The following is a 22552-nucleotide window of genomic DNA, read 5'->3' on the forward strand; positions in this document are numbered from 1 at the left end:
TAATTTGCATATAACCATAAACTTGTTTCAAAAAAAAAAAAAACAACAAAAAACGGGCAAAAAAAAGAGAGAAATAGAGGAGCCATCGCTGCGTGTGGCGGCTGCAGCCTTGGCCTCCCTGCCTGCCCCCCCTCGGCATGGCCCGTGTCCCCCAATCCCCAGCGGGGGGTGGCGGTGCGACACGCTGCGCCCACGGGGCCGGACGTGTGTCCCTGTGCGGGGGATGGAGCTGCGGGGCGGCGCGGGGACGAGGAGCGAGATGGGCACCGGGTGGGCTTAGTCCTGGTACCGGTTCGGGGAGGGCTGGGCTCTGCGCGCAGCACGATTCCCACGGCCGAGATCAGCGAGAAAAGGGGAGATGAGAAGCGCCGGGAGGGGCTTTGCAGGGCGGGGGTCCCTTTGCAGGGTGGGGGTCCCCGCGGGGTCCTGCCGTGGTTCGGGGCCGGGGGGGGGACGCCGCCACTGTCGTGGGGTGGCTGTGAGCGCGGACCCCACGGGGCAGGGCGAAGGGGCGGCAGCCCAGCACGACTTTATTCTGCGTTGCACTGTCCATACAAAACGACACCCCAAGCACTGTACAGAGCACAGGGACGGCACGGGGAGTAAAAAGAAGCGGCGGGGGCTCGGGGCGGGGGAGGCAGAGCGGCAGGCGGGGATCGGGGACGCGGCGGCGGCGGCTCCGTCCGTCGCTCCCCGGATGGTCGGGGGGGGGGTCGGGGTGAGCGGCGGGGCTGGAGAGCGGCTGTCCTGGGCGGGGCCGGGCGCCCGCATTTGGTACGAAGCTCCGTGTCCGACACGGCGCCCCCGGGGCCGGGGGGAGCCCTCAGTCCGCAGCCGTGCGGCGCCCCCCGCTAATCGCCGGGGGGCAACCCGGGGGGCTGCGGCGGCGGAGGGGGTCCGGCTTCGGCCCCGTGCACGCGTTGGTGGTCCTTGAGGGACTCCTTGTAGCGGAAGCTGCGGCCGCAGGCCGGGCACTGGTAGGGCCGCTCCCCCGTGTGGATGCGCTGATGCTTGAGCAGGTTCTGCTTGCGGATGAAGCTCTTCCCGCAGGCGGCGCAGACGAAGGGCCGCTCCCCGGTGTGCAGCCGCTGGTGGTTCTGCAGGTGCTCCTTGCGGCTGTAGCACTTGCCGCACTCGGTGCACTTGTAGGGCCGCTCCCCGCGGTGGATCATCTGGTGCCGCACCAGCCCCGAGTGGCAGTTGAAGCTCTTGCCGCACTCCGCGCAGGGGTACGGCCGCTCGGCCGCGTGGCTGCGCTGGTGGATGCGGAGGCTCTTCTTGCCGCTGAAGCTCTTCCCGCACTCGGCGCAGCCGTGCGGACGCTCCTCCGCCGCCGGCCCCGGGACTCCAACCGCTTCGGCCGCCGGCCCCGGTTCGGCGCTCGGCGCTTTGCTCAGTCTGTGCTGGGTCGCCGCGTTGCTCCCGGCGGCCGCCGGCACCGTCTGTCCGTCCGGGCTGCCGAAACTCGGCGCCGGGAAGAGCAGCTCGCCCGACGCGCCCGGCAGCACCTCCTCGGGGGGGTCGGCGCGGGGACACCGCTGCTCCTCCAGCTTCACCAGCAGCCCCTCGCCGGCTGTGGGGGGGGGAAGCCTCGGTCAGCGGCCGGCCGAGATCGGGGCCGTGCCAGCAGCGCGCTCTGCGGAGCATCCTCACCGTAGGAGGAGCGGGGCCGGGGGGATGATGTGGACCCCGGCGCACCCTCAGCACGGAGCAGCCCGTGCACCCCACAGCCCACACTCCTGCTCCAATTGGAGCACTGCACTGCGGCGCTTGGGCACGGCCGTCCTCGCTGCCACCACGAAGCACCCCAGTGGGCTCCCCAGTACCATCCCAACACACATCGACACCAGAGCACAGCAGGGACACGGCCTCGCTGCCACCACGACACCCACTGGGGCCAAACGGGTGCCAAACCGCAGCAGTTATGGGCACAGCCTGCGGTGCCGTGGGCCATCGCTCACCTGGGCCAGGACCGGGGAGAGGCGCGGGCAGGATTTCCCTCTCTGGCAGCTCCCAGGGTTCCCTGATGCAGGGCTCCTCCTCCTGCTTGATCCACGACAAGAAGTCGTGAGCTGTGATCAGGGCGTCCGCACCTGTGGGGAAGGGCAGGGATGGCAACGCGGGGCTGTGGGGAAGGGAGCGTGCCGAGGGACGGCAGATACTGCGGCCATGGAGAGCTCACCTGCACAGGGGTCGGTGGGCAGCCCCCGCTCCTCCCCAAACTGCTGCTCCCCAACAAATGCCACCTCCTGCTTGATCCGGGACAGGATGTCGGAGGTGGAGATCAGCGGCTCTGTGCACAAGGAGAGACTTGGCCGGCGCCGGGCTGCGGCCACCCGACACGGCCCTGGTCACTGCCTCGGGGTGTCCCTGTCCCACTGCAGTGACGGGACCGTGTGCGGCTCCCTGGGGGAGCTGAGGGGATGGGTGACCATAGGACAGGCCATAGGGGCAGGTGACCGTGGGACATCCCATAGGGACGGGTGGCTGTGAGGCATCCCATGGGGATGGGTGAACCACGGGACATGTCAAGACAGATGACTGTAGGACAGGCCATAAGGGCAGGTGACCATGGAGCATCCCAAAGGGATGGGTGGCCATTGGATATCCCATGGGGTTGGGTGAGCACAGGAGAGCCCATGGTAACAGGTGACCACGGGACATATGATAAGCAGGTGGGAGCAGGTGACCATGATACACGCCATGATGATGACCACGGCACGTCTGACAGGGAGAAGTGAGCAGGGGAATCCCACAGGTGAGCACAGGATGGAGTTGGGTGACCAGTGGGGGGTTGATGGTGTGGGCTGACAATGGGCCAGCACGCAGGGCCATGTGACCACGGGGTGTGCCAAAGCGATGGGTGACCACGGGACGTCCAATGGGGATGGTGACCAAGCACAGCCATGGGACCAGATGGGCTCAGCACAGCCCACAGGGACGGGATGCTGCAGGTGTGAGCCCCAAGGGCAGGGGGCCGAGATGGTGCCTCACCCGCACCGGCATCCACCGGCATGTCGCGCTGCTGCAGGTCCTGCTGCTCGGGGATGCAGGGCAGGTCCCCACGCTCCAGCCGGGGCTGCGCGTCGCTCCTGGGCAGAGCCGCATCTGTGCGGGGACACAACGTGTGTCACAGCAGCGGCCGGGCCGTCCCTGTGACCGCAGTGCGGACAGGTGGGACAGCTGCAATGTGGGGCCAATGGGGCGGCGTACCCAGCGAGAGGAGCGACTCGTAGTTCTCCTTGACCAGGTTGTTGTAGAGCTCCTTCTGCCACTCCTCCAGGTTCTTCCACTCCTCCGCCGAGAAGTAGACGGCGATGTCAACAAACGTCACCGGCACCTGCAGGGCCAACAGCCCGGAGCTCAGCACGGCCATCCATCCCAATGGGCTCCGGGACCCCCCTGTGCCCCCCACAACTCCCCCCGGCCCTGACACAGCCCCACCTTGGGCACCTCCCCGCGGGGTCCGGGTGGCAGCCGCAGCACCCAGAAGTTCCTGTTCTTCAGCAGGTTCTCCACGTGCTCCAGGCGCCGCTGCAGCAGCCCGTACTCCTGGATGAGGGTTCCCAGCACGGCCCATTTGCTCTCCAGCTGGTTGCCGAACTCCATGGCGGTTTTCTCACAGTCCAGGAGTTTCTTCTCGGCCGTCCCCGAGCGACCCTCCAGGCTGAGCAGCCGCGTGGCCAGCAGGTCGATCTTCCTCTCCATCGCCTGCACCGTGGCCACCACCGTCCACAGCGACGCCTCGGCCGAGTGCAGCTGCGCCTCCCTGACGTGCGCCCGCTCCGGGAGCAGCGGCGGCTGCAGCGGCATCAGGTGGGGGGGTTCCACGTTCCACTCCTGCACCTGCGTGGGGAGGTTGCGGGGCTGGGGGGGCCACGGCGGCGCTGCTCCTTGTGAGCCTGCATCGCCCCGACCCCGCTGTGTGCACGACCCCGGGATGGGCTGCAGCACGGCTCATAGCACCGCAGGATCACAGAGCATGGAGGAGCATCAGGTCCGAGCGGCCCAGCCCCACCATGCCCGCTGCTACAGCCATTCAGCTGCTACAGCCATCCAGCTCCTACAGCCATCCAGCTCCTACAGCCATCCAGCTGCTACAGCCATCCCATCCAGCTCCTACAGCCATCCAGCCTTTGTGCCTGGAGAAGACCTTCACCGCCATTGAGTCCCACCCGCACCACCCCCACCCTGAGAATTACAGTACACCAGACCCATAAAGGATGGAAAGACCCTCCGGGACGGACCCAGCCATCCCCACCTCCCACAGAACCACGCGGGTCGAAGGAGACCTCCGGGATCACCAGATCCTGCCGCCCCCCCACCAAGCACCGCCGGAGGGTCTCCGGGGTCGGAAGAGGAGCCCCACAACGACCGACCGGCCGCCACCGGCCGCGCCGCCCCCGAGCCACAAAGATCGGCAAAGAGCCGCAGGAGCGTCCAGCCCCACCGCGGGCTGTTCCCGCACCGCACGTGTGTGCGGGCAGCTCCCGTGTGCCGCCCGCGATCCGCCGCAGCTGGAAAAGACCCTCCGGCCGCCGACCCAGCGCCGCACCGAGTCCCGCGGCACGGAGCTCCGAACCGACCGCGGGGTCAGCGCCGCACCCGGCCACCACGACCAGCCCGAGCCACCGCACAGCGCCGGCCCCGCCGGTCCCAACGGGGCGGGACCCCGCTCCGCCTTTGTGTTTTAGGGGGGGGCTTCTGGGTCAGCTCACGCGGGATTCCCCCCCCGCCCCCCCCCCCCATCCCCTCCCCCGGGTCGGACGCGAGGACGGGGCGGAGCGGAGCCGCGGGGCATCGCGGGGGGGTGAGGGGACGGCGGGGTGGGGGCACATCTCGAAGGGGACACCCGGGGGCGGCAGCGGAGGAGCGGGGCCGCGGGGGCCGCATCGGGGCCCTACGGGAGCGCCGGGCGGGGCGGCTCCGCCTCCGGGCGGTGTGCGGGGCCGGAGGGGGGGGGGCCGCGGTGTGTGGGGGGTACAGGGTCGGGGGCCGCGCTTACCTGTGCGGGAGCCCACTCGGCCATGGCCCCGCGGAGCTGCGCCGGGCCCCGCAGGCCGGGACCGGGCCGAGGCGGGGAGAGAGCGCTGCCGAACGGGGCCGCGGGGCCGCCCAACGCCGCGCACGGAGCGGAGCCGCTGCGGGGAGCGCCGCCGGGAGCAACGCGGGGGGGAGCACGATGCGGGCCGGGCCCCGCCGCCCCGCCGAGCAGCCGGGGGCAGCCGGGGAACTGCATCCGCTCCCGGGGCCGAGCGGGCGGGGAGCGGCGAGAGAGCGGAGCAGTGCCGCCTACCGGCCCGGCACCGACACCGGGCGGCACCGGCACCGCGGCGCGGGGGGCTCCGGGCGGGAGAGGGGGGGGGGGGGAGGCGGCAACCGCGGCTCATCGCCGCCCCCGGGGCGTCCCGTGCGGGAACGGCGGGGACGGAGCGGGACGAGCGGCCGGCGGTGGCCGCGGCTCCGGGCTCTGCGCTTTGGCTGCCGTACGGCCCGCGGCTCGCGGGGGAACTGAGGCACCTCGGGGTCCGTCCGGTCCGTCCCTGCCCCACGGACGGGATCCGACCCGCCCCGGCGCCCACCCGGACCGGGGATCGGCAGCACGGCGCCCCGCGCGTCCCTTTCATTCTCGCGTCCCTCTCGCTGCATCGCAGGAGCTCACCGGGTCGGTCGGGCTCGACCCCCCCTTCGCACCGACGTTCCTGACGTGCCTGGAAGTGCCGGGCTGGGCGCTGGGAAACCTTGCAGGGGGGTGAGGAGAATTCCTGCCCCAAAGAGCGGCCGGTGCTGCCCGGGGAGGTGAGAGGAGCCGCAGGGACGCGGCACTTGGGCTGTGGGCACAGCGGGGGCGGCGCGGGGGGTCCCAGGGGCTGAAGTGGAGCATCACCGCTTCCCCATCCCTGTATCGGAACGCCCCTTAAATCACGCTTTGGGTGCACGGAGCGTCCAGCTGCCGATTAACAGCAGCTCCTCATCAGCGCCCATTGGCCGGCAGCAGGCAGGGCCGCTCGCCGCCTCATCCCCCCCATCAGAAGAGCCCCATAAGGACCGGCCAGAAACCAGAACGTGACATTCTGAGTTTTATTGGGCTCATTGAAACCTGCGGCTGATGGGAGGCGGCACCTCGGGGGGACGCGTTGGTGACACAGAGCCCCAACAACAGGCTGCGGTCACACACACACACACACACACACACACATACAGCACCAGCTCACAGCCGGCTGCTGCCATTGGGATCCTCTGTGAGGCTGTTCCACACCCCGTACACTTATAGGGCTGCTGTGCTGGGTGAGATCGCTGTGTGCAAACAAGGTGACCAAAGCTTCAAGCACGGAATGACAGCGCCTGGTTCTTCATGGTGTGAATCTGCTCGTGCTTTAGAGCCTTTATGACGGCGGGCAGTGATGGGACAATGGTGTTAAAGTGAGACAGGGAGGTTCAGGTTGGATCTGAGGAGGAGGTTTGTCACCCAGAGGGTGGTGACGCACTGCACAGGCTGCCCAAGGAGGCTGAACCCAATGAGGCTGTACCCAAGGAGGCCGTACCCGCTTTACCCGGGGCACCAACGGACACCCCCATCCCCCTGCCAGGGCAGGCGCTGCCGCTCTGACTCCGTCCTGTGACAAACAAACCCAGCCCTCCCGCTCACCTCCACGCGCTGCCCGCATCCCCCCATCACTGCCGTGTGAGGGGCGGCTCCGGCCCGACCCCGCTCACCGCCCAGCCGCCATCTTCCTGCGCGCCGCCCCCCTCATCCCGGTGTGGACCAATCAGAATGCTCGGTGAGTGAAGCGTCGTCCCGCCTCCCCTCGCCATTGGCTTGTAGCCGCTTTGCCCCGCCGCGTGACTAGAGCCAATCAACGTGGGCCCGCGTGGCACGGCCTCCCCAGGTTGGCCAATGGAGAAAGCGGAGGGTTCTGATTGGAGGAGGAGCGAGAGTGACGTCAAAGGAAGGAAGCGTGAGCGCGCAGCTCGCGCCGCCGCGTTGCCTTAACAACAGCGGAGCGGGGCCGGTAACGGAACCGGGCCGGAGAGCGGAGCCGGGAACCGCCGCGCCGGGACGGAACCGGGTTCTGATTGGGCGGCTGCGTTCCCAGCTGCAAGGCAGCCGCGAGAAGACTCTTCATTAGCAACAGGAACACGGCAGCGCCACGAGCAGCGCCATGAGCAGCACTATGAGCAGCGCCACGAGCAGCACTCGGTTACTGGGGTCCCTTCCAGAGCTGTTTCCAGCCCCTGGGATCTGCTGGGCTGACACCTGGGATCTCTGCAGCCCACGGAGTCCATCGGCCCCGCAGTGTGTGCAGCTCCAGCGCCGCCCCAACGCACTCTGTGCACACCAACATGGCCGCCCTCCCCACAGCAGGGCAGGATCTACCTGGAGAGCAGCACAACCTCCCTGGTCTCTGTGCAAGACCGGCCGGCGGGCTGATGTGTTCTATGTGTTCTATGTGTCCCCTGCACGTGGCTTTCCTGATGCTTCATTAAGCTCCTCCTGAGCACGAAGCTCTTGCTGCAGAGGTGGCACGGGAACAGCCCCTCTCCCGAGTGGCGGCGCAGGTGTTTTAGGAGATAATCCTTCCTCCTGTAGCTCTTGTTGCACTCGGAGCACTTGTACGGCCTCTCGCCCGTGTGAGACGTCTGGTGTCGGAGGAGCCAGGAGTGGCAGACAAAGCTTTTCCCGCAGTGGTTGCAGATGTAGGACTTCCCCTTGCCCTGCTGGTGGCTCGCTAAGCCGCCCCTGGGTGCCTCCGATGCATCCTGCGGGTCGGCCTCGCAGGGGCTGGATAACAAGTTCTCTGCTGGGAGCTTCCCTTCGCTCCCCATCGGCGGCCGGTCCTCTCTGCAAAGGCCGTTGTGCTCCCGTAGCCTGGCTCTATCTGCACTGTTTGTTGCCAGCTTGGCTGGCGGCCCTTTGAACTTCTCCCCTGCAGCATCCACTGTTTGCTGGAAGGCCGCATTGATGGGACTGTTCTCACACTTGGGGACCGGCAGCAGCTCCTCCTGGGCTCCCTGCAGAGCTGGAAGATGCTCCTGCTGGATGCAGCTCCTCTCGCATCTGCTGGACACGCACAGTCTCTTCCTGACGTCATTTTGCTGAGCACTAAAGAGATCCAGCTGTTCACCAAAGGCTCGGTCGTACTGAGCGTCACCCCCAAAGCCATTCCTGCTGGTGGTTGTTTCCATCATTTCCGAGCTCCACTGACTGTCCCACGTCAATGTGGGGCTGGGATCCTCGTGGAACTTCTCCTCGGGTCTCTCCAGCATGTCGGAGTCACACATCGTGCTTACAAAGCTGTCAGCCAGGGGGTCCCTCCTTTCGTTCTCATCATGCACTGAAACAGAGAGATCCCAGTCCTTCAGTTAAGGACATCTCTTACTGGTATCCAGAAGCCAGATCTATGAGAGAGAGGTGCCTCTGCCCCCCAGCCACAATCCGAGGCAGTTTGAGGCTGCTGAAGGGGGGGGTGGAAGGCACAGAACCTGATTGCTTTGGGAACAAACATCAACCGGCAGGCTGAGCTTTGCATCGGTTCCTTCACAGCCCACGTTATAAGGCCAGGACATTTACCAGCTCAGAAATGCTTTCACTGAGCCACGCCATCCCAGCAGCTGAAATTCACTACTGACCTGCGTGGGGCTCTGCCGGCCTTTCTTCTTTCTGTGAGCCCTGCGGCTCGGGGCAATGCAGCTCCTCCTCCTGTTTAATCCACGACAAAACCGCGGCCGTGCAGCTCTGAGACTCTGCTGGGTGGGGAAAGTGCACAGTTGGGAAACGGCACAGAAAGAGGCAAAGCAAAGGAGATCAGGGAGATGACGGGGAGTGTAGTTGTACCCAGGGATCCTCACCGCTGTCTGCTGGGAGGTCTTGGTGTGCCGGCAGCTCTGTGCCACACACCTCCACGCTGCTCCTGGTCGGACCTGAAGCTTCGGGCTCAGAGAATGCTGGCTCTGGAAGGGGAAAGCCCAAGGCAAGTTAACCAGAAGCGCTCGAGTTGTGGACGTTACAATGGTGAGACCTGCTCCAATTTGATTTTTCCCCACAAGCCAACCCAGGATTTTACACAGGCTCCCATCAGCCCGGTTTGTTCATAGAACCTGACAGGAGGAGGGTCTACAAACCCCCGCTCTGCATCACAAGCTGGGGACCAAATAAAGCTGTCAGAGCCAACAGCGAGAGCTGCTGCCCTTTGTATGGAGCGAGGCCAGTCAGCTCCGCAGCTGCTCAGTGAGGAAAAGGAATGGAAGCGACCGCTGAGCAGCCGGCACTGCCAGCCCTGCTCCGACCCTGCGGGCGTTCCAGGAAAGGTCTGAATGTGTGAGAAGAGGGAAACAAACACCCATCAAGGCCTGGAATTTAACAGCTGCGTTTCTCCCCCACCCCGGGGCACGCAGTTCCTCACCTGGGCACGGCTCCTGCTCCGGCACCGCTCCCGCAGCCTCCGGCTCCTCCTGCGCTGCTGTGCGCGACTCTTCCTCTTTCTTAACGCAGACACCGCTGTCTTCTGCGTGGGGAACGAAGGTACCGTCAGCTCCCGTATCCCAAACTAACGCTCCGCCTGCAGCTCCATTGGGGCTCACGCTTTGCAGAACCCCCGCTGTGGCTGCGCCCCTTTACTGAGCGAAGCCCCCCCGCCCCTCCTCGGCCGCATCCGTCTCCGCACACCCTCCTCGCCGTCCCCGCGCCGCTCCAGCGCCCGCACGCGGCCCCGCAGCGCCAACGCGGCCGGGAGGGCCGGGCGGGGACGCGGAGCTGCACGTGGCGCTGGGCTCCAACTGCAGCCCGGAGCTCCCTGCACAGACTGCCCTGCACCGCGACAGCGGCCGCCGGCTCCCCTCCCTGGGGGTCTCCCACCCCACCCTGCTGGGGTAGAGGAGAGCAGAGGGACCCCGAGGGGCCCCATCCTCAGGAGCTCCGCGATGCCACCACGGCCACAGGACAGCGGACATCACCGCTGTGGGATCCCAGCTGTGATTTGGAGGTGTCACCTCCACGGCTCTGCTCCGCCAACCTCCAGGAGCACCGTTCTAATGGCAGACGGTCAGACCCAAAGCACCCGAGGTCCTCCGCTCCATGCAGGTGTCCCCACGGAGGTGCCTCCATCACAGGCGCTGGACCATCACATCCTCGCCTCATCCCCAGAGCTGACACAGCACTGACGGGGATCTGAGAGCCACGCTGCCCTGATGCAGCACAGGACGGGGACTCTCTCAGCATTCTGTGCCTGCTTGTGTTCAGTTCTGCATCCACCAGCAGCCCCAACTCCTCCTCCCCACGGTTGCACTCAATCCAAACGCTGCCAGCCCGTATCTGTGCTTGGCATTGCCCTGACCCGGCTATAGCACCGCACACTCAGCCTTGTTGAACAGCAGGTGGTTTGCATGGCCCAGCTCTCAGCCCTGCCTGGGTGGCAGCCCTTCCCTCCAGCGTAAGACTGCAGTGCGCTGCTTGGTGCCGTCAGCAAAGCTGCTGACAAAGACATGAGATGGGTTTGGTCCCAACACGGACCGCTGAGGAACACTGCTTGTCACCCATCTCCGTGTGGACATCGAGCCATTGAACTCTGAGTGCAACCATCAGTCAGTTCCTCATCCACCAAACGGTCCATCCATCAAATCCACATCTCTCCCACACAGAGACAAGGAAGGTCACTGTGTGTGACAGCACCAAACCTGAGTCCACATGGATGGCACCAGCTGCTCTTGGCTGAGAGTTGCTTCATGATGCCAAAGATGTGGTTCTGTGCCACCAGAGCCAGGTGGGCTCCTCCAGTGTGTCCTCCATGGGGCCACACCAAGGGCTGCTGCAGCAGAGAACCTCTCCTTCAGCTCACCCAAAGCTGGGCACGGAGCCGGGTGGCAGCTGTGTGGCACATGCACTGCTCTGGTCCTGCTGGTGAGGGGCTGCCAGAGGACAAGCCTTCTCTGTACCTACACACAACTCTCACGTCTTCAGTTTCATTGGCGCATGGGAGCTTGGATGCTGGCGTGCCTCTCCAGAGCACTGAAGCAGCAGCATTCCCACGGCATGCCAATGATTCCTGCCTCGATGTGACAAGATGCTCAGAGAGGCTTTCACAAAGCAGATGTGAAGTGGCGAAGCAGTAACAGACGTGGAGCTGTTCTAACATTGGAAGGTACTGCGCAATGAACAAACCGTGGTGCGGCTCAGGGTGCACGTGGAAGACCTCGAGCTCCTCAAACACGTCCTCCTGATCTCTGCATCTTCCCCAGCCTTTCCCTGCAGCTCCTGTTCCGTCCTGCATCTATGCAAGGGAAGGACTTCTCCCTTCTCCTTGGCAGCGTGTTTCTGTGCCATTTGGCACTTCTTGGATTCAGGGCTGAATTTTTAAAATGGAAGCAGCACGAAGCTCAAAATAGCTCCGTGAGCTGTTATAAATACACACATCGATCTCCGAGACACAAGAGCTCGGCTCAAACAGGGAAGCTATGACTCACTGCACCAAGCACCGCTTCATCTCTATCATCAAAGGCGGCATCAATCAGCGATGAAATACGGCGCACATCAGTGCTTCTGATGCTTCGGCAGCAGCTGCCATGTGAAGTGTCCCATCATTACCAGGGCAGTGCTGTTAGGATGACGTAATCCTTCCCAGCCCTCACTACTGGACGCACTGAACAGGTTTCCCAAGGAGGCTGTGGGTGCCCCATCCCTGCAGGCATTCAAGGCCAGGCTGGATGTGGCTCTGGGCAGCCTGGGCTGCTGGTTGCTGACCCTGCACACAGCAGGGGGTTGGAGCTGGATGAGCACTGTGGGCCTTTGCAACCCAGGCCACGCTGTGATTCTATGATACTGAAACACCCAACTTTTCACTATCCCAACACCAATTCTTTTATGGCTGAGGTTACGGAGACGTTTCAGATGTGAACACATCATCTGGCAGGCTGCTTCTTTATTCAGTCACTGCTGAAAACCGAACTGGCTAACGATAACAAAGCAGTAAGAGGTCAGCACTAGAAAGTACACTAGAAATCACTGCGGAACCCTTTGAATCTCAGATACACACACATGGAAATCAGCTCTCCCGCTCAGGTTTCACTGCAGCATTAAAACAAACCAAAACACGCAATGAAAACCTACTCCATTGTGTTTCTGGTGCAAGGAAGGTGAGGCTCCAAACACAGCGGGACCTCTGGGAGCTCAGTGGCCACACACACAGCCCTTCCCTATGGACACACACCCCCGGCCAAGCAGGCAGGCAAAGGGCTTTTCAAAAAGAATCCCCCCAAAAGAAGAAGCCTGAAGGCTTCACAGCTTCAAATCGTTCAAGTTTAATGTGATGGTAATTAAACAAGTCAAGTATCTGCCTGCAGGTTGAATTGGCATTTTGCAAACGGCAGAAAGGTGCTCCCTGCCCTGGAGGCTCACAGAGTACACAACAAAAAGGGAAGAAGGAAACAAGCAGTTGAGCAGCTGTCAGCAGCAAGCGCTGGAGGACGGATCAGTTTACTGAACAGGCTCCAACGGGCTGCCTGGATTTCAAATGCTTTCTACTGCTACCTGCCAAGAGATTCTCCTCAGCGTGTCACACAGCAAAGCAAAACTGGCCCACGTTCATTGCTCTGTGGTACCAAGTGGGCACTGAACACTGGAAAGAGACAAAACATGGAACACTCTGTGCCTAGAGACTTTTTTGGGGGGGGAAAACGGGTGAGTGCACAAAGAGGGGCTCAGCACACAGAGCTGCTCAGACGTGGCAGAAAGCAAAGCAAAGACCTCAGCAGCACTAAGATGAGAAGAGGCCACAGGCAGATATGACAGGGAAATGCCTGCAGCGGTTGACACTCCTGCAGCAGTGGTTCTGTGCCACTCCTGCAGCATGAGCTGCTCACAAAGGTTCACCCCAACCTGCTCCAGATTCTGCAGGGATCGGGTTAGCTTAAACCAGAGCTTGGAGCCGGCCTTGCTGCTTGGCTGTGACAGGCACAGCAGCACTCCTGTCTTGTGCTCCATCAGGGTAGGTGGCATTGAATACTGACGTCCTGGGAAGAGCTCGCTCCTGGGCCAGAAGAGCTTCCAGGCTAACATACCTGCCCAGGAAAACCTCTGTCCCTGCAAACATGAGCCACCTGCACCTGTCCCTTAGCAGGCACCTGGGGACCAGGAAGTGGCAGAGATTTCTAAAGCCCCATAAGCAAGAGAGATCAAGTAGCAGCTTTAATCCAGGTCAGGCGGCACCGTGAGCCCTGAAGTTGCATGATGTATTTGGGTTGGCCAAACTTGTTTCATTTTGGAATACAATGAAAGCTCATCTCTAATACATACCTCATGCTATCAGGAGGAAAGAGAGATGAAGACAATAATTAAAGACAAAGGAAAAAGTGTTAATGTAAAAGCAGTTAGCAGAACATTATCCCCACGCTCACTTCACTGGGAGTCCAAGAGGTACCAGGAGGAGCCCAGGCAACGCTGCCTCCATTAGGTGTGCTCAGAAGCAAGACAAAAAGGGAATTCCCCTGTCACTGCAGCACAAACCCAGGGTCTCCCTGCAAGTCACCAATGAGGCTTCCTCTCATGCATGTCTTTAATATCTTGGAGTCTTTTGAACATGTCACTAAAGCTTGCCCATGAAACTGAGCACAGCAGAAGTTCATCAAGGAATGCAGGAAGGGAAACTCCAGGTGAAAAGCAGCTGCTTCCATAAACTTTACCTTGCCGTAACCAGTTCAAATAACTGACTCAAACCTGGAGAGACCCCAAACACTTTTGTTCTCAGGAGATTCTCAGCTATGAGGTATCGCATCATCACCACCACGAGGAAGAGGGCAGTTATGCCATGGTGGATCCTAATTCTACTTTGCTTGGACCTTTATGATAAATAGAGAGACTTTAATGCTGAGCAGCAGAGACTCTGTCCTCTCTTGCCTTCCTCGCCCAGGGGCTATAGGGCCACATGAGCTCTGCACCACCTAGAAGCCCTATAGCGGTGCCTCCCTCGTATGAGTCCTGACCGCGCAGTTCCTCTCCCGCAGGTGGATCTTCTCGTGCTGAAGGAGGTGCTGCTTCTGGGTGAAGCGCTTCAAGCACTCGTTGCATTGGTACGGCCTCTCCCCAGTGTGGATCCTCTGATGGCGGATTAGATTGGAAGGGTGGCTGAAAGTCTTCCCACAGTACGAGCACCAAAGGACACCTGGGCTCCGGCCCGAGTGCACACGCTGGTGGATGATGAGGGTTTTCTTCTGGGAGAAGCACTCCTGACACTTGCTGCACTTGTAAGGCTTCCCTTGTGGGTGAGCTGGCTTGCTGCGGTTGCTGTTGATGCTCTTCATGCACCTGGAACTGCCACGTGCCTTGTTTGTGGCTGGGATGCCAGCAGGAGCTTTTACCTTCAGGTTCTGCTTGAAGCTCTCCATGGCAACGTGGATCTGCTGGTGAGGCTGATGGATAAAGATGTTCTCATCTTCGGTGAGCTCGCTGCCACACAGCGTGCTGTGATTCTGCTGCTGCATCATCAGCATCTTCTTCAGACATAAGCCTTTCCTGCACGCAACACACGAGTGAGGCCTCTCCTCGGGATACTCTTGCCTGTAGAATGTGATGGTGCTGATCTCGCCAAGATCACCTTCCCCAGGAGCAGATGGCACCAACCTGCTCATGCTCTGGTTTCCCAGGGGCACAGCAGAGCTGTACTGACTGTCAAAGGGCAGCGCCTCGTTGGCACTCTGGAAAACCATGTCTTCTGATTCCCCGGATAAAGCTGTGGGACACTCTGAGCTTTGCAGGCATTCATCAGAGTCCAGCTGCTCTATTTTGAATGCTATCACCTCATCAGCTGGAACTGAGGAGAAAAACAAAGGGGACATTCACTGCCAGGAGACAGGAGATGCTTCTAAAATCCCCCTGTCCTTGCCCTGCCACCCTTGCATCAAACAGGCCCCTCTTATGCAGGGAGCATGAAACACTGCTGTACCAATCGAGTCAGCTGAAGGACTAAAAGAAGACAGAACATGAACGAAGAGCACAGGAATGCTTCCCTGTCAGCTGGCTTAGCAGCCTCGTGAGAAGCGACAGGGGAGGGAGCAGAGAGAAGTGCTGCCTTCCAAGACAGCACACACTTCAGCACTGCCCAGTTTCCTCCAGCTGTCCTCCTGCTCCCAGGTGCTAAGATCTCATGAACCCCGGGTAGGACTCCGCTTCCCAGTGCGTCTGCTGCCCTCCATACACCAACATCCCAGTATTTCACACTCTTCAGATAGTGGTGGCCACGAGATCCACCTTCCCTCTCTTCCCAGGATGTGATGACCAACCTGTGCAGCCTCTTTGTTGAAAGGGAACACATAAACACTCCCAATTTTTGACTTGAGATGTGCCTGTTGCTGCTCTGGATGTGTACGTAACAAGGGGACGACACATAGAGGTGACACTATGGGTGGAAGTGAGAAACAGCACTCACAGCAGGGCAAACACCGTCAAATACTGAACAAGTCCTTTGGATGCCTCTGACGTAGCACGAGAAGAAACAGAGACCAGGACTGAGAGTGAGGGAAGAAGTATGAAACAAGGAAATGACTGCTGAGCTGGGAAGAGTTCAGGAATCTGTTACTGGGAATAAAAGAGCCATCCCAGCTCGCTGGTGACTGTCCCAGCCCTCAGGTATCTGTTGAGGGGCTCCTCTGGAGCACAGCTCCTTCCTCTGAGACCGCTGCCACCAAGCAGAAGAAATTCCAGGGAAAAATATCAGAAATGCCTTGTCTACCCATCACTTCAATCTTCCTACAAGTAAAACTGTCCATAGTATTTCAGTCTGCTTTGCTAACCTCAGCATGGTTCTTGCACTCCCCCCAGGGCCCTGCATGTGCAGGAGGAACATCTGGGGTGCCCTCACGCAGCACCAGCTCTCCCTGGGTCTCCAGTTGCACAGCACATTGTGGCACTGCTCAGAACTCACCCACGCTGAGCTCAGTAAACTCTGCCCCCTCCGTGGCTTCCGGCTCCTCTGCACACACCTCTTCATTTTGCTTCAGAGCACCTGCAAAGCTCGGCTCTGGAATGCTGAAGTCTGCTAATGTAAAGAGGAAACTCCTTTACCGGGTATCACAGCACACATGAAGACCCCTTCAGCCCCCCAACACCATCAGTGACCCCCCAACCCCTACAGACACTCCCTTCATGCCCAACAAGTTTCTCTTGTTTTCTAGGGCACTGCACTCCTTTGCTGCCTGAGCTGCCCACATCGGGTCTAAACAGATACTCTGCTAATGGGAAAGATCAAACCCACTCCATGTTTTCTGACAGTGTTATTCCCCTTGAGCCTGCTCTTCTTGAGAAGTCCCTTCTGTGGTAAATCAGGACCATCACCTTGTGATGTCCTCTGTCTGGGGACAACACCACACAATCGTTATCCCCGAGGATAAAAATGCCATCGATTCATCTCTTGCCTGCACTCGGTTCTGTAGGAATCTCCTTCTGTCCCGAGGTCACCTCGCTGCAGGGCGCCTCTCCTCTCTGAAGCCGGGACAGGAGGTCAGGTTTGGAGCTTGCATAATCTGTTGAGGAACAGAAATGTTAATGATTCCATGCTGCATCAAACTGCCCTCATTGCTGCAGGTGACCGGAGAGGAAACAAGGTGCCTGCAGGGGTAAGAACTGACTTTAAAAGTGTTATTTACCCAGAGAGCTCAGAGGTTCGCTGTTCCCTCTCAGCATGTTCTTGTACAGCTCCTTCTGCCATTCCTCCAGGCTCTCCCACTCTTGCTCAGCAAAGCAAGCAGTTTCACTTTCAGACGCCTCGGGTGCCTGCAGTTGTGAAAGTCACAGACTCAGCCCTGACACAGGAACCTCTGCCATCCTTACAGCACTGGAGTGAGAGAGCTTTTGCATTTCTATTTATCACCGCTACCGCATGTCAGATGTTGAAAGGACAAAAGAAATTTTGCCTTTAGTAACCATCTGTCCTCCTGCAAAGAGATTCAAGTAAATATAAATGCATATAGGAACGACTGCCCCCAGCTGTGTTCTCATATCTGGCACAGGAAAACATCACAAGCAGCTGATGTTCCTGGGGAAACAAAGAGCTTCCTGGGATGCCTCAACCAGATGCCACCGGCATCAGGGCACATTCAGCGCCTCCTGGGAACATCCTGATCATAGAATCATAGAATAGCCTGGGTTGCAAAGGCCCACAGTGCTCACCCAGTTCCAACCCCCTGCTGTGTGCAGGTCACCAACCAGCAGCCCAGGCTGCCCAGAGCCACATCCAGCCTGGCCTTGAATGCCTGCAGGGATGGGGCATCCACAGCCTCCTTGGGCAACCTGTTCAGTGCGTCACCACCCCCTGTGTGCCCCCAAGAGCAGTTTGTTACCTTGAGGCTGGAGGGCAGGCGCAACACGCAGAAATTCCTGTCCTTCAGCAGGTTCTCCATGTGCTCCAGACGCCGCTGCAGCTGCCCGTACTCGCGGATGAGGGTGCCCAGTACAGTCAGTTTACTCTCCAGCTGGTTCCCAAAATCCACCACTGTTTTTTCACAGTCCAAGTACTTTTTCTCGGTGGTTACCGTCCTGCGCTCAAGGTTGAGCAGCCGGGAGGCGTGGGCCTCCACGCTCTTCTCCACCGCCTGCACAGCAGCCACCACCGTCCACAGGGAGATGCTGGCGGTGCTGCTTGGCACGGCTTCGCCCGGTGCTGGAGGGAGGCTGGATGAGCAGAGGCAGCTGCCGGGGAGCACTGAGGCCATGTCCCGCTCCGGAGGAGATGCTGAGGCCAGCAGCTATTCTGCTCCCGGCGTCCTGCAGGGTCCTTTAGATGCTGAGGGTGGGAGGGACAGCAGTGAGGTCTTGGCACACCAGGAGAGGGCTTCCCTCCCTATGTAGAGACACTGGGATAGAGCTTCTCACATGGGGACACCAGGACTGGGTTTCCTGCCATGTGAGGACTATACCCAGCCCTATATCCACCATACCCTATATCTAACCCTATACCCAGCCCTTTATCCACCAGACCCTATATCTATCCCTATACCCAGCCCTACATATCTCAGACATCAGGGCCAGGGCACGGTGGGCACAGCAGGCCTGGAGCACTGACTCCATGTGAACACACCAGGAGTGCGGCCTTCATCCCATTCCAGGCCAGCAGACCCTCCCTCCCCACACAGGGCCTGCAGCGTTAACTCCCCACAGAGGACTTGTCTTTCCCATCCCACTGGGAAACTGGGGCCGGGCTCTTAAGTCCGTTAGTGAACAGCGGCACCAGGGCCTTAATTGTGCGGGGACACCGACCCAGCTTTCCCCCCCGAGTACAGGGACACCAAGAACGGGTTGAGGCCCGTGCCCAGGGCCTTCCCTTCACGTGGGGACCCTCACTGCATGCGGACACCCCCATTTCCTTTGTATGGGGAAACGCGGCCTGTGCCCTCAGCTCCGTGCAGGGACCCCATGACGGAGCCTTCCCCGCACGGGGACACCGGGACGTCAATTCCCCACGGGAGAGCAGCAGGGCTGGGCCTTGCTTTCCATGGGGGGACATCGGGACTCGGCCCTCCCTCCGGGGCCGTGGGATCGGGGCCGTCATTCCACGTGCGGACACCGAACCCAGGGCCTCTATTCCGCGCGGAGGCCCCGTGCCCACGCCGCCCTCCCACAGCATCACCCGGCCGGACCCCGTCCCCGCACAACGCGCCGGGCCCACCTGCACCGCGCCCCGCGCCGCCGCCCGCACCGCACCTGGCGCCGACCCGCCGGAGCCGCCGCTCTTTGCCACAGCGCCCCCTGCCGGCCGGAGGGCGCAGGCCGAGAGGGCGGTGCAGTGCGTGCTCCTGCCGGCAGGGGGCGCTGTCTGAACGAGGCCCGCCGAGGGAGCCGTGGGGGCGGGTCGGCGCTGGGGGGCGGGGCTGCCCCGCTCCGTCCCGGCCCCTCGGGCTGACGGAGGAGCTGATGGAGGAGCTGAACGCTCGCATCGAGGCCCTGGAGCGGCGGCTGGAGCGGGTGGAGGCGGCGCTGAGGGACAGGGGAGCCTGGGGGCTGCGGGTGCCCTCCGTACGGCGCTCGTCGAGGAGGGGGGGGGGTTTGTTGGGGGTTTTGTGGGGTTGGGGGACGCGCTTTGCTGGGTGGGGGGGGGTTGTCGTGGGGCCGCTCGTGGGACCGGCTGGGGGGTCCGGGGGTCAGAGTGGGAACTACTTGTGGGGCCGCTGGGGGCCCTCAGGGTGCGAAGGGAGTGTCCGGGGGCTGGAGGGGTCCTTGCTGGGCTGGGTGTCTGCACAGAGGATGCTGATGGTGGGGCTGATGCTGGGGGGGGGCTGGAGGGGTGTGTGTGTGGGGGGGCAGAGGTGAACGAGGGGGCTGCGTTTGGGTCTGTTGGGGGGTGGAGGATTGAGCTGGGGGCTGCTTGGTGGGTCTGAGGGGGTGTTCGGGGGGGCGGGGTCGGTTCTGGGGTCATTTTGGGGCTGTTTTGAATCTGGGAGTCAGGCTGGGGGCTGTTATGGGCCTTTGGTTGAGGGTCAGCTTGGGGGCTGAGGTGATGTTTGTGGGGCAGGGGATCAAGGTAGGGCTTCTTATGGGGTCTGACTGTCGGCTGGATTTAGGTTTGGGGGTCAATTGTGGGTCACTGAAGGACTGAGAAATCATTTGGGAGCAGTGCCGCAGCCTGTGGGGTGCCTATGGGTCTGCTGGGAGGTTGAATGGGCTGATGGGGGGGAGACGGAGCTGAGAGTCAGCCTGGAGGTTGTTTGTGGGCCCATTAGGAGGTGCTGAAGGGGCCTTTGGGGGGAATCTGCAGGGCTGCTAATGGGGCTCTTGGGGTCTGGGGAGAGCTGGCGGATGCACTGAGCCCAGCCCTTTGCCCACAGGTGCCGGTGACTTTCAAGGATGTGTTTGTGGAGTTCAGCAGGGATGAGTGGGCCCTCCTGGATGATGAGCAGAAGGAGCTGCATCGAAGCGTGATGCAGAGCAACTGCGAATTGCTGGTGTCCCTGTGTATGCATCCGTCCTGCTTTGGCATTTGCCGTCTCTATCTGGGCTGCTCTCTCTGGGTTGCTCTCCTTTACCTCTCACTGGGATCTCCAGCACCAAACGATCAGCTCCAATTCTTGTCCCCTCTGGAAGCAAGTGGGGGTTGGGGGGCTCAGGAGGGGGGTAGGAAGCGCTCGTTGTTTCCTCATGGAGAGCTGGGATGTCGTCCTCTCGGAGCTGCCATCCAGATTCTCACTGCCAAGATCTCTGCTGGGTTTGCTGCTGGTATCCCATCACGTGCTGTGCTATGGAATCTCTCTCTCTGGCCAGTTGAGGTTCTGTCCGTTCCCAGCTCCTCGTGCTGCTCAGCCCACTTGTTGGGTCTGCACTGCTCAGCAACAAGTGAGACGTCGCTGTGTTCCCAACATGGCACCATTCCAGGCATTAGGAATAAAACCAGCTCTGTCCAACCCGAAACCCCCGTGCTTGTCATTAATCCTACCCAGTGCTGAGATGAAGGGAGCAGGGGGCTTGGATTTCCCTGCAGCTGCTGCCCACTTAACGTCTCTGGGCTCCCCTCCAAGTGCAGCCCAGTTGAAAAACGAGGCAGAAGCCGAATCCGGCGGCAGGTCGGGTTGTTTTCCTGTGCTCCAGGGAGTTTTACACCTGTTGGAAGGGGTAATTCTGGGAGAACGGGTTTCTGTGGCACTCCTGGGTGGAGCAGGGATGGATTATCAGATGAGCCTGAGGGTGCTTTTCACATCCTCCATTGAACTCCCTGTCTTTGCGGTAACTCCTCACGTGCGAGTTGCTCGGAGATGAGGTTTTGTGGATGGGGACTGGGCTGTACGATGGCAGCACGTGCAGAAGGCAGTGGATGCGCCTGCAGAGATGCTGTCATGTCTGTGCTGTTTGCCTTGTCCTTGAGCAGACTGTGACCTAGCCAAGCCTGAAGTCTTATTGCAGATGGAAGGAGGAGAGCCGTGCATGCCGGCAGAGCCAGGCCTGGAGGGCACAGCGGTGTCCCTGAGGCCAACTGCAGGTGAGTGATTTGGGTCTCACCTGTGCCTGGCTCCTGGCTCCTGCCTGCTTGCCAGCACGCCAGTGGTCCTTCCCTCAGCCGCAGGGACGGGCAGCTCCTGTGTCTGTGCACAGGGGTTGTGTTGGGAACATCAGGAGCCTGGAAATCTCCCCCTGGTGTGGAGCCCACTGCCCTGAGACCCCGGGAGGGACCCTCAGCTGTTGTGCTGGCTGCTGTGGGCCCCAGCAGCTGCTGGTGACGATGAGCACTCTTCTGTCCCCAGAGCCCAACGGTGCTGGCTGTGCAGGTGGTGAAGCTTTGCTGCAGGTGGGGACGGAGCAATCTCCTAAGGGGAGATGCAGGAACCTGGAGGACAGCAGGAGCCCATGGGATGCATCTGACAGTAGTGCACGTGAGTGCCTGCAGAGTCTGCCAAAGCGAGGGACCCCGAGCCCTGGCTGTGCCTCACTGCAGGTCGTAATCCTCTCCTCTGCCCTTGCAGCACAAGTTCCTCAGGAAGCCATAGGTGCTCCAGCAGACCTCAGCCACGCGGCTGCCTCCCCTCCCTGCCCCATCCCCACGTGCTGTGTGGAGGGAGCGCGCTGGGTCTCTGTGCCTCGTCCTCAGGGCTGGGCAGCAGAGTGACGTGGGGCTGTGCCCCATTTCCAGCAGGTACCGAGCTGGGGAGCCCGGGAGAGGAGCTGCAGGAGGGGGTCGGTGCTGAGCAGGGTGTGCAGAAGGAGAACGTGGAAGGTGCGTGGAGCGCTGGGCACCATCTGGCAGCAGCTGCTCCCGAATTGCCGCGCAGGGAGGAGGTGCCGGACGTTTGCCGAGCGGTGGCACACGTGGAGCCCAGCAACTCAATGGACCTGCTGGGAAAGCCAGAGGAGAGCGTGGGCAGAACCGCCGCCTGCCAGCGGAACGCGGCCCGATAGGTGCGCTACAGGAGTGTGGTGTATGGGAATGGCTTCCTGCTCGGGATCAACCTCAGCATCCGCCAGAGCAGCCACAGCAACCGCGTGCCGTCCGCCTGCATGGGATGCGCACAGGCCTTCACGGCCAAGAGGAAGTTCCAGCATCACCTGTGGCTCCGGGTGGCCGCAGGGCTCTGCCCGCCCTCCTGCAGCACGGGGGGCTCCAGCCTGGCGCCCTGCAGGACCACCCGGCCCTGCATCCAGAGCAGCAGCAACTGCCCTAACCCTAAAGCTGCCCTAACCCTAAAGCTGCCCTAACCCTAAAGCTGCCCTAACCCTAAAGCTGCCCTAACCCTAAAGCTGCCCTAACCCTAAAGCTGTGTGCACCTGCACACAGTGCATGGAGAACTCCTCCAGCAACAACCTCCTGCTGCTGCAGCAGAGGATGCGCTGAGCGGCACCCCCAGCTGGGCACCACGTTGGGGCCATTTTAGAGCTGCGAGGGGAAGAATTTGGGGGTAAAAGGGTGGAATCGGAGGGAGCGCTGCTGGTGGGCAGGGAGGGGACGGGGGTGGGTTGGAAAGTAGCATGGGGGGATCCCGCTTCCCTGTGCCTTTATGGTGGGGGCTGCGCTGTGCGGCGGGTCGGGTAATGGGTTCATTAAAGCAGCCCGGGGAACTCAGTGCTTCTGTGATGTTTGTGGGGCTT

At 61.4% G+C, this 22552-nt stretch overlaps 3 protein-coding genes across 11 annotated transcripts; 1 reads left to right on the plus strand and 2 right to left on the minus strand.

Annotated features, from left to right (window-relative positions):
• Positions 1–43: 43 nt before the first annotated feature.
• Positions 44–6743, minus strand: LOC140249129 (zinc finger protein 783-like). Of its 4 annotated transcripts, none has more exons than XM_072330453.1 (7): positions 6650–6743; positions 3445–3846; positions 3214–3340; positions 2995–3108; positions 2183–2293; positions 1962–2093; positions 44–1573 (listed from the first exon to the last, which is right to left on the minus strand). In XM_072330453.1, the coding sequence occupies exons 1-7, from the start codon at positions 6674–6676 to the stop codon at positions 852–854; spliced, it is 1635 nt and encodes a 544-aa protein (XP_072186554.1). In that variant the 5' UTR covers positions 6677–6743; the 3' UTR covers positions 44–851. The 4 variants fall into 4 exon arrangements, with proteins under 4 accessions (XP_072186554.1, XP_072186557.1, XP_072186555.1 ...); XM_072330456.1 differs by lacking the exon at positions 6650–6743 and adding an exon at positions 5663–5872; XM_072330454.1 differs by lacking the exon at positions 6650–6743 and adding an exon at positions 5006–5224.
• Positions 6744–7351: 608 nt separating this feature from the next.
• On the minus strand, positions 7352–18718 carry LOC140249123 (uncharacterized). 3 transcript variants are annotated; one of them, XM_072330445.1, is made up of 9 exons: positions 18686–18718; positions 17326–17768; positions 16633–16759; positions 16402–16509; positions 15912–16022; positions 9405–9506; positions 8851–8952; positions 8632–8748; positions 7352–8336 (listed from the first exon to the last, which is right to left on the minus strand). In XM_072330445.1, exons 2-9 carry the CDS (start codon positions 17695–17697, stop codon positions 7375–7377), a joined length of 2001 nt encoding a protein of 666 aa, XP_072186546.1. In that variant the 5' UTR covers positions 17698–17768; positions 18686–18718; the 3' UTR covers positions 7352–7374. The 3 variants fall into 3 exon arrangements, with proteins under 3 accessions (XP_072186546.1, XP_072186547.1, XP_072186545.1); XM_072330446.1 differs by having other exon boundaries at positions 8632–8745; positions 18651–18718; XM_072330444.1 differs by having other exon boundaries at positions 18651–18718.
• Positions 18719–18853: 135 nt separating this feature from the next.
• Positions 18854–22525, plus strand: LOC140249141 (zinc finger protein 777-like). 4 transcript variants are annotated; one of them, XM_072330473.1, is made up of 5 exons: positions 18854–18997; positions 19807–19933; positions 20841–20951; positions 21214–21342; positions 21600–22525. In XM_072330473.1, the coding sequence occupies exons 1-5, from the start codon at positions 18896–18898 to the stop codon at positions 21863–21865; spliced, it is 735 nt and encodes a 244-aa protein (XP_072186574.1). In that variant the 5' UTR covers positions 18854–18895; the 3' UTR covers positions 21866–22525. The 4 variants fall into 4 exon arrangements, with proteins under 4 accessions (XP_072186574.1, XP_072186576.1, XP_072186577.1 ...); XM_072330475.1 differs by having other exon boundaries at positions 20865–20951; XM_072330476.1 differs by having other exon boundaries at positions 21433–22524.
• Positions 22526–22552: the final 27 nt, after the last annotated feature.

This window comes from Excalfactoria chinensis, chromosome 2 (genome assembly GCF_039878825.1).
Source record: "Excalfactoria chinensis isolate bCotChi1 chromosome 2, bCotChi1.hap2, whole genome shotgun sequence".
Lineage (NCBI taxonomy): Eukaryota > Metazoa > Chordata > Aves > Galliformes > Phasianidae > Excalfactoria > Excalfactoria chinensis.